The 14,211-nt window shown below is 43.9% G+C and overlaps 4 protein-coding genes across 4 annotated transcripts; 1 reads left to right on the plus strand and 3 right to left on the minus strand.

Moving 5' to 3' along the window:
• Nucleotides 1-21: 21 nt before the first annotated feature.
• HOO65_090332 (uncharacterized protein) lies at nt 22-540 on the minus strand (the record flags this gene model as incomplete). Its single annotated transcript, XM_071001685.1, has 1 exon — nt 22-540. One exon carries the CDS (start codon nt 538-540, stop codon nt 22-24), a length of 519 nt encoding a protein of 172 aa, XP_070856218.1.
• A 4,165-nt stretch (nt 541-4,705) lies between these two features.
• Nucleotides 4,706-5,524, plus strand: HOO65_090333 (uncharacterized protein; the record flags this gene model as incomplete). The annotated part of the gene is made up of 1 exon (XM_071001686.1): nt 4,706-5,524. The coding sequence occupies one exon, from the start codon at nt 4,706-4,708 to the stop codon at nt 5,522-5,524; it is 819 nt and encodes a 272-aa protein (XP_070856219.1).
• Nucleotides 5,525-7,230: 1,706 nt separating this feature from the next.
• Nucleotides 7,231-7,908, minus strand: HOO65_090334 (uncharacterized protein; the record flags this gene model as incomplete). The annotated part of the gene is made up of 1 exon (XM_071001687.1): nt 7,231-7,908. One exon carries the CDS (start codon nt 7,906-7,908, stop codon nt 7,231-7,233), a length of 678 nt encoding a protein of 225 aa, XP_070856220.1.
• Nucleotides 7,909-12,008: 4,100 nt separating this feature from the next.
• On the minus strand, nt 12,009-12,287 carry HOO65_090335 (uncharacterized protein; the record flags this gene model as incomplete). The annotated part of the gene is made up of 1 exon (XM_071001688.1): nt 12,009-12,287. The coding sequence occupies one exon, from the start codon at nt 12,285-12,287 to the stop codon at nt 12,009-12,011; it is 279 nt and encodes a 92-aa protein (XP_070856221.1).
• Between the last annotated feature and the right edge of the window lie 1,924 nt (nt 12,288-14,211).

Genomic DNA, 14,211 nt, shown 5'->3' on the forward strand with positions numbered 1-14,211 from the left:
TGTGTTATCAAAGCCTTGACCCTAGTCCTCGTCGTCACTCTCGTCACCGCTCTCATCGTCGCTGTCGTCTTCCTTGGCCCTCTTCATCTTGCCGCTGTCTTCCTTGTCGCTCTCATCGTCACTCTCGTCATCACTCTCATCTCCGTCCCTCTTGACCTTGCCGCCGTCTTCCTTGTCGCTCTCATCATCACTCTCATCGTCGCTGTCGTCTTCCTTGGCCCTCTTGATCTTGCCGCCGTCTTCCTTGTCGCTCTCATCGTCACTCTCATCATCACTGTCGTTTTCCTTGGCCCTCTTGACCTGGTTCTGGTCCCGTTTGTGGCGTCTAGACTGCTTCTCGAAAGGACATTTGCTGCAGTCAACACCCTCGGCAACACCACTGCCACAGACAGCTCTGCAGTCCTCAGTGGTACGAGCGTACTTCATACCGGCTGGCTTGGCGAGGCTAGAAGGAGCTAGGTGGGGACCGCCACTCATGGGAGCGGCCGTAGCAGCCTCGGAAGCGGCAACAACTGCGATGATAGCGTGAATAAGCTGCATTGTGATGTATTTGTTGAGGCAAAAGTGAGTGAGTGATGTTTTGTCAAGCTTTCCTGGGCGCGATTATTTGTATTGTTGTGTGTGGTTGCTGTGAAGACAAAATGAATAGAACAAGTGAATGAATGCAAATGTATGTATAGAAAGTAAATGCAAGATGAAAATGAAAATATACAGATAGAAATTAAGAATGCAAGATGGGGATGCAAGAAGAGAACAGTAAAGGAAAGATGCAGAAGTGAGTGATGATAGAAAGAGCATAAGATGGATGACTTGAACAGAGACAATCTAGTCATTATATACATGAAGAATGGGGCTTGTAGAAACCATTCTCGCCAGTCCCTGGCTACAGTATCCATGGAAGGGGCCTCTCACACGCCACAGCACAGCAATTTCTTGATCACCGAGAACGATGATATTTGGAGGTCTTCACAAGCGGAGTGTATGTGCCGCCTCGACTAGATCTTGCTGTTTCACCTACTCATTATCCTTGCCTTTCCAGTAGTCCACTCATTTAGGACCATGTCATCTATGCTATTAATTGTTTAACTGCAGCTGGGGAGTTGTCTTCTTTATTAGAGCAGGGATGTCTGCCTGATAACAAGATGAAGAAAGCAATGCATGAGATGTCAAGATACACATGAAGAAGTGCAAATTAAACCATTCTATATCAAGGGGTAGAAAAGAACAAAGAAAGATAAAGTGAAGTGAAAGTAAAACAAGACAAGACATAGAAAAGCGTTCAGCTGAACAGTGCTCACTGTCCTAACACTACAACATGACATGATAGAAACCACCTCTGGCTCAGTTCCAGTCACTCTATAGTATTCCACATGTTATCCATCCTATGATCTCGCAATCGTTATATTAGCACTAGGGGCGGAAAAAGTCCTAAGAATATCACAATGAGAAATGGACTTATCGAGATCCTGGTAGGTGTAGCAAGGTAATCCGGAGTTAAGACTCGTGGCTATGACCCAAATTTAGCCTTCATTTAGTAACACCGGAACCTTCGGCTCAGGTTTTCCTACTTCTATTGCTCAATTAATTACCACAAACAACGCCATGTCAAGGACAAGACAGTAAGTTGTGTGTGCGCTGAGCTTATGTTAGGTAAAGCCTCCTCTACCCAAAAACAAGTATGCCCATTGTGTCCTATCTGCATTCTTCACTCCTAACATGCTCATGTTGATGTGGTGTGCTTTATGATCTCTATTATTTGCATGTACTTGTCTTCTCTTGTGCACATGTCTGTACGCCATCTAATTTTAAACATGTGCTTTCCATGCTTGTAGTGTCGTTTAATATTGTGAAATGGCTTACTTGCTGCACTGTGGTATCAAGTGTGAATCAAAGATCCACACAGACATCACTGCTAACCCCAGTTGTCAAGAGGTAGGTGGCTGTAGACAGCGCTTGCCATCGGCCTGTTCTCCTGTATACCCAGAGTGTTCTTAGGGGCCAGACGTGGCAGCCAGCAGGGCCTTGGGCAAGGGCTTAGGAGAGACATCAGCAATGACCTGTGATTGCTAGTTGTAGCTACTGGATCTAATTCTTAGTTAAAGTGCAGATATCAACTGATTCCAATCATACACTCCTCACATCAGTGTCTGGACTGACTGAACAAGCAGCCTTGGAAAAGGCCCCTTTTATCTAATGATAACCCTCACGTTTAACTGGACTTGGTCAGGGACAACAATCTTAGTGACCCTGACTTAGACAACATAGTAATGCTTAGATCATATCAGACTTATAAATACTAGTGCTTATAGCTGTTATTACACTATATGAAAGAACATAGAACTACAGTTTCCAAAGAATGGACGGCTTGGGGAGGCAGTTCTCTGCGTTATCAGTGGATAGAAGAAAAGAGTTAACAGGGGAGTTGTGAAAGACGAGGACTGTGCTTCCCAGGGGGTTATGTACCCCAAATACATGGCAGTTCAGTCCTTGCGCCCCATATGGCTAGTGCATTAGCCCCTATCATAGATACTAGCAGACTTGGTGCATGTATCTCATCACTTGAATCTATCAGTGTCAGGCTTAGGTCTTCTTAAATGTCTATCTGTGTAGTTTAGTTGTCCAATTCTTGATAGTTAGTTAGTGTAAGAGGCAGACATTCTGTGAGTCCTCGAGACCAGGGTGTGTCACATGACTGGTCAGCTGACAGACCCTGCACGATGATCCTTCTGGTTGTTGTCTGGGGTATGTACTTCTCTACCCCTCTTCTGCTTAGAATCTAGATAGTTTGATAGTTTGAATGATAACGCATATTTGAATTTACAGTTAGTGTTCACTTAGAAAAAGCAATAGTTAGTTATCATAGTCTATATTTTAACTGGCACTCCTAGACAATAAAGAACGAACACACTATCAATTTTGTACTAGAAGAAAAGAAAATATCCAAGTAGGAGTGATTCCCTTTGATGCAAAGATCTACAATGCTTGGCAGATGAAACTTAAAAGATTGAGCAAAATTACACTTACAACTGCCAAGCACCAGTCATCATAAATAGCAATCAGAATCCTTGGTTATGTATCTTGTACTGAGCAAAACCTGCACTGCAGCATCACTTGTTTGCATTGTAGCTGTGTGCAGAAGCCATCTGGTAATTATCATGGCCATGGTCCTCCAGTCTGCAATCCCAGTCACTACTATATTTAGGGCTATCCTATCATCCACTGCCCCCACGGCCCCCACCTCACGCATACCCCCTATTATCATAGCTGCTCTGGATGTGGACTATTTTTATAGACCTATATGCCGCTGTACATTTGAAGAATCTTCATATTTTGCGGGTAGTTTCAGTACTTCCCATGTATAACGTTAGATAAATCTCAAACCTCACTTGCAAGACACATCTTCAGGAAGCTCATGACATAGGCAAAGACCTGGCAATCAGCCAACCCCTCCTTAGCCCAAGTAGCTGGTCCACTTACTGGGATTAGTGAAATGATTTGAGCGCCTAGAAAATAAGTGCGCCCTCCTTGTGTCTAGCTTTTCACAACAGGACCGAGTGCTAGGGTTCTAGAAGGTTAGAGCAGTCAAGAAGGCTCCTACCCATGCAAGAAAGGTCCTAGTGTTCGCAGTGACAACTGTCGCTTTAAATTTAGCCTTCTTCGTTCCCTTTCTCTTGGGGCATACTCGTGGGTGGTTTGTGTGTCTTACTGGGATACATATATCCTGTTGATCTAGGCCTCTCACCTAGCTCTCCCCGATTCAAATGATTATGCCTTTGTGTGATGGGAAGAAGAGAAGTGAGAGCTATTATTGCAAATGGCTATTGCAAGTTTTTATGCTCATTGCAGCACATTCAGCATACACATTGCAGGCCTAGCTTAGGTTTTATAGAATCAGGGGTAGACTCATTACAACTAGCTAGCTCAACATCATCTCCCATCCTTGTCAAGCATTCATAAGTGATAGATGGCTTTTGATCATGTCAAATTATCAATAAAGACAGTATATGGATATTGCTATCTGTAAACAGGGCCTTTTGATGCTCTGATATATCTGGTGAACATTGGAACTCACAATATCTAGTTACATGTGGTGGAATATCTTTTTGGCAAGGTACCTACTGGAGACAAGGGATAAATGGAATTCTGGGCTCCCACTGGCCCTGCTACGTGAGGTTTCTTGACAGCTTCTTCACATTGCATCATTCATAATCCAAGTGCACTGGTTACTAGGCTTTTGCACTAGGGCTATGGCCTGTACTATGACAATCAGCTGGCTCTGCACCCCATAAGCACGACTCTTTGATAACTAAAGTTAGATTCAGGGTAGTTTATTATGTGAGCCTGCTGGTGATTCAATGCAAGAGTTGTCGTCAAGCCCGGGCTGTTAGCGCATGGGGCCACATGAAGCCACTACACCTTGTGAACCACCCTGGGCTATCCATTTTGTGGAAGCGCGATCAAGTGGCTGATGGCCTTTGTTGATCTGTATGAACAAAAAAAAGGCATATCACAACTTAGTGGTAAAGAATCCATAAGGTGCTGTTGGCAAAATAGTTAAAAGGCCAGCACATGTCACCCATTTCGAGAACAGAAGCATCACATCTCTCATCCTCACACTGCCATTCCAACCATCCAATTGCTCCTGCACTCTTTAGCCCCGCACTCTTTTGCATCCCTTTTTATATCTGTCCCCAACATCACCACAATGAGATTCTTTTCGGCTTCTCTGCCTTTGGCTCTATCCATTCTTAGCCTTGCCCAAGCTGGTATCATTGAGGACCGTGGCTACGAGGTCAGGGTCTCTGGGGATGTAGATTCCGTTCTTTCTCGTGATAGTGATGGAGAATACCAGTTGATTGATATCATCAGTTTCCATCCCCGGATGAATTTGGCCACCATCTTTATTGCTAACAACGACATGGAGGCTGAAAGTGAAAAGAAGCTTAGCCTGGGCCAAATTTACACTTCCCTAGCTGAGAAGCGCGGTCGCAACCCTGAAGATATTGATTGGGTCCTTTCTAAAGTTGACGGAGATATAGAAACAGACGTGCTCATTCGTGGCATCCGCAAGGACCGCGAAGTTGGCCCCACAGAAGATATCACAGTCCGTGCTGACGATAAAGAGTGGAAGGCAATCTTGGACACCAAGTACTACAAGGATGCAGCAGCGGTTAACAACAAAGCAGTCGAAGCAATTCTTATCAGGACAGAGCAAGAAGCTGTGTTGGGGGAGATGGTCGACATCGATTCCTTCTACTTTCATTTTCCAGCAAAGGAAGCCCAGAATCCAGAAGACGACCATAACGACAAGCCGATAGACTGGGTGGAGGAACTGAAGAAGGCATTGAAGAAGGATGAGGAAGGCAGTTGGGAAGATGAGGAAGATGAGGGGGCTGCAATGAGGAATCTTTTCGCTGAGGAAGAGGAGCAGCAAAGTGCATCTCTGGAAACTCTGTTTACTGAAATTGAGGACATGATTTCAGAGACCATGGAAAATGACCAACCTCCTGCTTCTCGCTATTAGCTGAAGACTTGGTGGTCAATGGCAATACAGCTGCATGGTGTGAAAAAGATGAGTGGGCGGTTCTCTGTATTTTTAAAGTTTTCATAGACACTATCATTTGAATCATTTCAGCGAAACACAAACTTGTGGTACCTATTGTGCAGACTTACTGAATGTTCTTGGATGAGAAAAAGAGGGATCTATCATATCTACTATTTCTATCTGATTCTTGGTTTTGATATAGGAGTCGACTGCTTGTTCGTTTACCTCAAGGTGTTTCATGAAATTTTGATCTAAACCATCCAGTATGTGTGTAATATCTGTAATGTCTGTAATGTCTGTAATATCTGTAATGTCTGTAATGTCTAGCTTGTTGCAGTTTTACACTATCCAGTTGGTACGTGAGGGTCTGGAGATGAAGGTAAGCAGAAGTTCCCAGTCCATGGTACAGTTATACTGATTATGAGGACTCTATTGTCAGATGAGAGGAAAGTAAGAAGCTCTCTAAAGTTCTTGTCAATAAGGCTCCTTGTATCTTGCCTCTGCTTTCTTTCTGAGGCCTAGCTCTTTATCCTTTGCATATGAATTCACAGCTGTAACAAAATGTAAATAGACCTTCTGATATTTTAATCCCATAGACGTTAAATATATTCAAGTTCAAGTTCAAGATCTTTTAATCCGCTTGTGTTGGATGAACTACATGGAGGATAAGTATTGTGGGGAATCTGCCTTTAGTCGGATTAACCCTGGGTAAACCCAAGCCTGAATACTCCAGCTTAGTTGTGCATAATAGAAGAACTCATCGTCAATGGCAAGCGAATGCATCAACCATGTGAACGCACCAAAAATATTGACCCTCAAGACAAAACAGAGTGTAAAAACACAACAAAACATATAACGTCAATGATAAGTGAATGCACCAAAAATATCGACCCTCAAGACAAAACAGACCATAAAAACACACCAAAACATCTAACGTCAATGATAAGCGAATGCACCAACCATGCGAACGCACCAAAAATATCGACCCTCAAGACAAAACAGACCATAAAAACACAACAAAACATCTAATCAATTGAAACTAAGTGTTATGCTCTTCTGTAGACACTGTAGCAGCTTTTTGACGAGTTCTTGAATTATGACCAGCCTTACCACAAGTTCCACACTGCCTTGCCCTCACTAGTCCTGACCTTCCCTGATGGACCACCACTTCGGGATAATTCCGCCATCACCTGCGCATCAACGTCTTTCTGATCAATCTCACTTCTTCCCTCATCTATAGTCATCTCCACTCTATTCCATAGCTTAGTTCTTTTTGCTCTATGAAGCCTGCTAAGGGTCTCATTTGCCTCTTGAAGGATCCGGACCTTGGCCTTCAACAAGGTGTTGTGGCACATTGTTGTGTTCATTCCTTTTGAAAATGACTTAAGTGCCTGGATAAGTGATGTTGGGGGGCTGCTTTGATGCTTTCTCACTCGCTTTTCAAGATATTCAGATTGAGCTGGCATACAAAGTGTGATGATGTGGTTGTCTTTACAATATTTCTCAAAATCGACTGAGTAGTGGCTTTCATGCCCATCGACGATAAGAAGCTGATAGCGACTGTTTTATCAGGCTCTTGCATAGTGATTGAAGTGCTTGAGCCACTTCAGACCTGTATCATTGTCAGTGCACCCATTATGAGTCGTGGCAATAGCCCAATCCCCTGGCAGGTTACTTTCTCTGTACTAGCTGGAGAGGTGACATTGACCTGCAACCACGATGAATAGTGCGACTACCCAGCCTTCAGCAGTAATCGCCTGAAGAACTGTGACCCATTCCTGGTTTCCATGCTGCAATGATTTAGCCTTTCCACGCCTTTCTGTACCTGTTATGACAATTCCACTTGCAATGACATCCATCATAAAGCCAGTCCCATCAAAGTTGTAGACATCAGTGAGGCTGACACTGTATTTTGCAATTGTGTTCTCCACAAGGGTGAACCAACTGCGAATAATAGCTGGATCTTCGCATTTGGCCCTCTTGTAGTCGTATCTACGACTAAAACGCGCCTTGAGGTCTGGCTGTCGCTTGACAAAGTTGGAAGCCCAGTGCTTGCCGACGGGTGACGCGTCGTGTTCGGTGAGCAGTTGGTTGGCCATTTCTTCAACACCACGTAGTTGCAGGGGGTACCCTTGCAAATCCAAGTCATGAATGAACTTGACAATGACCTGCTCTTCTAGATCGGATAGTCTGCGTGAGTTGGGGATGGTATTGCATCGACATTGAATTCCATTCTGTTGGTGATGAAGGGCATGATAATCCACCTGGTATAATCTAGCAGCAGGTCGGAGACCTAATTCTGGGTTAGTTTGAAGGGCCCAAAGAGTGAGAACAATATTAGCCTCATTTTTTGGTTGCTCCATGTTTTTTGGTGGACAAATAGTTGATTAGATGTGAAGATGAGAGGTTGGAAGATTTTTGGTGTGTTCAACATAGTTGGTGCATTTGCTTATCATTGATGTTGACACTTTAGAAAAAGGAATAACGTACATGATAAGCATGCGCACCAAAAAAACCAACACTTAACAGTAGATATTAGGAGGACATACTGAATGTCCTGTGAAGAAGAGAAAGAAGGAGGATGAGTGATTATTGATGTTGTCTATGTCTATCTAAGTCTAGTCCTAGGGATGGATCTCGGCCGGTTTATATATCCATTGCTACCATGTTCTGGGTCGAGCACTTGGGCCTTGGATGAAGACCCTTGATGTCTTGACGCTAACCCTGACGTAAGGGTGAACTGGATCAGGGTCAACAATCTTGGTAACTGTGACTTAGGTTACTGACAACACTCAAGACAGAAAGTGGCATAAAAACACAACAAAGCATCTAACCAATTAAATCTAAGTGCTATGTTCTTCTGCAGACATTGTAGAAACTATCTGACATGTTCTTGCATTATGACCAGTTCTGCCACATGTCCTACAGTGCCTTTCACTCACTAGCCCCGACCTTCCTCGACCACCACTTCTCGATAATTCCCCCTCTATCTGTGTGTTAATGTCCTTTTGATCAATTGCCTGCCTACCATCATCTACAGTCATTGTTCCTGTATTCTGTAGCCTCCCTTTTTTGCTCTGCATCGCTTGCTAAGGGTCTCGTTTGACTGTCGAAGCATCTGGTTCTCAGACTTCAATAATGTCATTTGATGCATTATTGCTGTTGTTCCCTTGGAAAATGACTTGAGCACCTCAAGAGTAGATGCTGGAGAGCTACTTTGATGCTGCCTGATTCATCTTTCAAGGTATTCAGATTGAGAAGTGGCCTCAAGTACTGTCTTTGGTGTCTTGGGAACCCATGGGTCGGGAAGGCTGGCCTCCTCCTCGACTGGTGTTGGGGTCTGTAGCCACACATCAAGCTTAGAAATGACACTTTCAGGATCTAAAGGAATAAGTCTAGCTCCTCTAAATCCCCCCTTGATATTTCTTTCTGTTATAGTGGCTTGGTGGGCAGCATAAAATGCTGCAAAGAAGTTAGTCTTGGAAACGTGGGTTATCGAACACCTGATCAGATGCTCGATTTCTTGACCATATGCCTTCTTGAGAGGTCCAAAGCAGCCAATGTCAATAGGCTAGAGTATATGAGATGAATGAGATGGCAGACAAAGTGTGATAATGTTGTTTTCCTTGCAGTATTTCTCAAAGTCAACTGAGTGTTGTAAATATCCACAAGGGTAATGCCATACTTGGCGATTGTGTCCTCCACGAGCCTGAACCAACCGGGAATAATAGTAGGATCTTCGCATTTGGCTCTTTGATAGTTGTATCTATGATTAAATCGCGTCTTGAGGTCTGGTTGTCGCTTGACGAAGTTGGAAGCCCAGCGCTTACCTACAGGTGACGCGTTGCAGTCAGCGAGGAGTTTATTAGCCATTTCGTCAACACCACGAAGTCACAGAGGAAATCCTCGCGAATCCAGGTCAATAATGAACTGTACAATAGTCTCCTCTTCTAGATCAGAGAGTTTTCGTGATTTGGGGATCCAGTCATGCCGAGATTGAATACCATGGTGCCGGCGACGTAACTTATAATAGCACACTTTGTATGTCTTTGCAGCCTGTCGGAGACTTAATTTTCAGTCATTTTGAAGGGCTTGAAGAGCAAGAATTATATTACCCTCATTATTCGTCACATATTTAATGGCTGAGAATTGATTGATCAAATAGAAGAAAGTAAAGTTGTTCGATTTTTGGTGCGCATGCTTATCCTGTAGGTTGTGACTAACGTACATGTCACCCGAGCGCCGCAGTCAACCGAGCGCTGCACTTTTCTTAATCTCTCTTATAAAAATCGCGATAAAAACACCACAACCCATTTAATCAATTAAAATTACTCACTAGTTATACTCTTCCCCAGATGTCTCAATCACTACTTGACAAGACCTTGAATTATGGCCAGGCTGGCTGCAGACACCACAGCGCTGAATACCCGGTCGTGCTGACCTCCTTTGACCACTACTCCGCGATGATTCAGCCACTACCTGCGCATCAATATCCATCTGATCAATTGCTTCCCTTCCTTCTTGTACTGTCTTGACCCCTCTATTCTGTAGTCTAGCTCTTTTTGCCCGCTGGCGCCGGTCAAGTATCTCATTTGCCTCCTGAAGGTCTTTGTTCTCAGCAGCAACCTGATGCATAACTGCCTTTGTGCCCTTCCCAAGAGACTTTAGGGCTTCAAGAATTCACTCTGGAGCTTTGAACGCCTTTGTGAGCCCATGACAACTATTCTGTTTGCAGTCATGCCCATAGGGAAACCAGTCTCATCAAAGTTATAGATATCATCTGATCAGATGCCACACTTTGCAATCATGTTCACCACAAGCTGAAACCAATCACGGATAATGGTTGTATATTCACATTTAGCTCTCTGATAGTCGTAATTTCGAAAAAAAACATGTCTTTAGGTCTGGGTGTCGCTTGACAAACTTTGAAGCCCAGCGCTTGCCAACGGATGGCGCATCGCAGTCAGCAAGCAATTGATCAGCCATTTCTTGAACACCATGAAGCTGGGGGGGGGGGGGGGGGGAATCCTCACGAATCTAGGTCGAGAAAAAAGTTCTTAAGAATCTGTTCCTCGAGATCAGATAATTGACGCGATTTATAGAAGATATCGCTTTGAGATTGGATGCCTTGCTGGCGGTGAAGTAGTCGACGCTCATCAATTTTATAGGTCATTGCGGCTCGTCGGATACTTAGATTTGGGTTATTTTGAAGGGCCTGAAGGGCCTGAAGGGTTCCAGCTTCAATAGTAGTAGCTGACATCTCAGGTTGTTGAGAATCAATTGATCAAATGAAAATTTAGGTGTAGGAGGGAAAAGTGCAGCGCTTGGTTGACTGCGGCGCTTGGGTGACATGTACGTTATTTTATTAGCTAACGTCAATGATAAGCCAATGCACCAAAAATCCTCCAATCTCTCCTCTTCACATTTAATCGACTATTTGTCCACCAAAAAACATGGCACAACCAAAAAATGAGGCTAATATTGTTCTCACTCTTCAGGCTGTTCAAACTAACATGGAATTAAGTCTCTGACCTGCCACAAGATTATACCAGGTGGATTATCATGCCCTTCATCGCTGACAGAATGGAATTCAATGTCAATGCAATACCATCCCCAACTCACGTAGACTATCTGATCTAAAAGAGTAAGTCATTGTCAAGTTCATTCTTGACTTGGATTCACAATGGTTTCCCCTACAACTACGTGGTGTTGAAGAAATGGCCAACTGACTGCTCGCTGACTGCAGCACGTCATGCGTTGGCAAGCGCTGGGCTTCCAACTTTGTCAAGCGACAGCCAGACCTCAAGACACAGTTTAATCATACACATGACTCCAAATGTCAAGATCCCACTGTTATTCATGGTTGGCTCACACTTTTGGAGAACGCAATCGCAAAATATGGTTCACCTAGTATTGATATGACTAGAGGCATATTCTCCACAGCACAAAGAAGTCTCCTACCTCATCTGTGCTTCAAGGGTCTACAGTAGTAAAGTCTATGTGGTTAGTTACTGGTAACTTGGTAAAATTAATCACCAACAAGGTGGTTCGCTGTGACTTGGAACTGAAATTACCTTGGGAAATGTTTCTACAGCACAAGCCCAAGCCACGGTAGTTAGTACAGTTTGTCACTTAAGAGTAGCTACTATGAACTTGGGAAGATGTTGTTTGAGGATTACAGAAATGCTATAAATATGTAGTTACTGTCATGGCTTGGAATACAACATGTTTATTGTAGTCAGTTCAGATGACCTAGAAGCATTCTCCAGATCAGCCCCTTCCCCAATATAGTCTTCTGTCACAGTTCAGTTCACAGATGTTCATATAAATTGGTTCAGATATAAACAGAGATTCAACGTTGAGGGAGAAAGGAAAAGAAACTATCTAGATGACTTGAGACTTGAGTGAGTGAGGCTGCTTCTATAAGTGGGGGTTTGTCGATCCCCCTTCATAGGCTCAGCCCTCACATCTTTGAAAAGGCATCTGGGGTAGTCTCTAAAAGCTCCATCATATCAATCCTCACAGTCTCATTTGCTGCCTTCATCGCTGCATCCACCACCTCTTCTGAGGCAAGTTCAGCAGCATGTGCATCAAAAAGGTCTGTAGTAACCTTCTTTTTCTTGGGCAGCTTCTTGTGAGAAAACATAATGACCTCAGCAATCACTACAGGAAACTCGCCATTGCACACCTCACGATCCTGTCGTTTGACAAGCACTCTGTCGATTGTAGAATCGGGAACCATTCTAATGGCATCCTTGTAGTAGCGGGTCTCAGTGAAAAGAGCCTAGTCATTATTGCTAGGAATGACCTTGATCTCATTCTTGGGGTTAAGCAAGTGGCGTTGGCGATAGTCTTTAAGCATTCAGGTTGTAGAAATCTCGTCAACATCCATGACGACCCACTCTATATCTTGGAATTTGACGTTCTGCTGAAGGCACAGAGATTGAAATACTTGAGGGAGTTCCAGGCTTCTATCGTCAGACTTTTCATGGTGCAGGTTGTTGTCATAGAGAGTTGCGACCTTATACTCTCCACCAATGTGCATACAGAATGCTCTTTGTCCCATGGACTGATCAAGCCAATTAGAGAATACTGTGACATACCCAGTATAGTGATACTTCACCTGATAGTCATGATATTCTAAGTAGTAGGGATCAGAGGGGTCTATAAATCCAGGAAGTGTGTCAATTCCAGGAGCCTGAGTTGACTGAACATCGTTAGTAGAGACAGATATACAGTTCTTCAGGCCTGGAATTGACAGGCACAAAGATGCGAGAGAAGAAATCCTCATCTCAGCGACTAAACCAAAGATTTGGATGAACACGAAAGCCAGGGGGTAGTGTTGCTATGAAGAATGAGATAGAAAGAGAGAAAGAGAGGGAGATAGTGGTGTGCTACTCTACAGAGAGCCAGCCCATACTTGAGGCAAAGTAGAGGTATTTATTATGCCCACAAGTCCCACACCATAAAAGTGCCATCAAGTTTGACAAAGACGGCCAATGTCTGGCGATGCGTGTCTTGCTAGCTGACGAAAAGAGAGGATAGACTAAGCAGCTGTAGCCTAGGAGCCACCAGCCATTAATCTGTGCTGTCTTGTGAGCATAAATTAAGCCTCAACCCACGAATTAGTGGACATTGGCCTGTCATTCATGCTTGACGATGGCCATCAAATCTAAATCATTGAAAACAAGAGAGGTGTTAAGGCTGAGCCTGTGAGGTGACAGGTGACAAACCCCATGAGACATCCCACAAGACATATCCCACAAGACGTGTCACACAACCCAGCCCCCTTACTATAGTATGATAAAAACCCCTCAATCATTTGAGTAGCTTAGATAGTTGTTTCCTTTCCTCCTCAATGTTGAATCTTTGATTATCTCTGAACCTATCTACACGAACAACTGTACACTAAACCATGACAGTAATCTTTCAAAGGTTCTCATACATCGGATGAACTCGGGTTTTGCTGACTTGTTGCTGATGCGCCCATGGATTGTGGTCTTGCTCTGTTGGAAGGTGATAGTGTCCTCTTTACAGTCAATTATAGCGCGCCTTAGCGTCATCTTCTCGATCTGGCCCATCACAGAGGGCCCCCCAGTCCCCAGAGAGCCCTATTGCAGTTTAGTACTGAATATGGAAGGCGGTGATGATGGGCGGAAACACGAGGGGTGAGTGAAAGTATTTCACCCTGCTCACCAGCATGACCTTCTAGATAGACTTCTTTCCCTCCCCATCAATCAATAAAGATTCTATATGTATCATAGCAGTGCGCCTCACCTGTAACAGCTTATATACAGGCCATACACGTCATACAGGTCATGTCGGAACAATCTACTGAATTCAGTTTTTATCACTTGGGAAGCCACTCGTGATCCTGTACAACCGCACGTGGAACCGTGCTGGTATACAGATTGATGGAAATGGTGAAGCTTGTTTTCTCTATTCTTTCACTAAAGTGTTAAGTTCTTCCATCATGCACACTTAAACTGAAAAATACTAACCGAAACCAACCTCCAGTCCTCCTTCTCTGGCTGCAATCAGGGCATAAACTCTGTCTCGAATAGAAGAAGCTTGTGGGCATTCTTGTCCCTATCAGACTCATATGTATCGACCTCAGATACCATTGACTGTAAATGACACAAGACTTGCTGCTTGATGAGTGTTTG

The sequence above is a fragment of the Ceratocystis lukuohia genome (genome assembly GCF_044167205.1).
Source record: "Ceratocystis lukuohia strain C4212 chromosome Unknown Supercontig9_pilon, whole genome shotgun sequence".
Lineage (NCBI taxonomy): Eukaryota > Fungi > Ascomycota > Sordariomycetes > Microascales > Ceratocystidaceae > Ceratocystis > Ceratocystis lukuohia.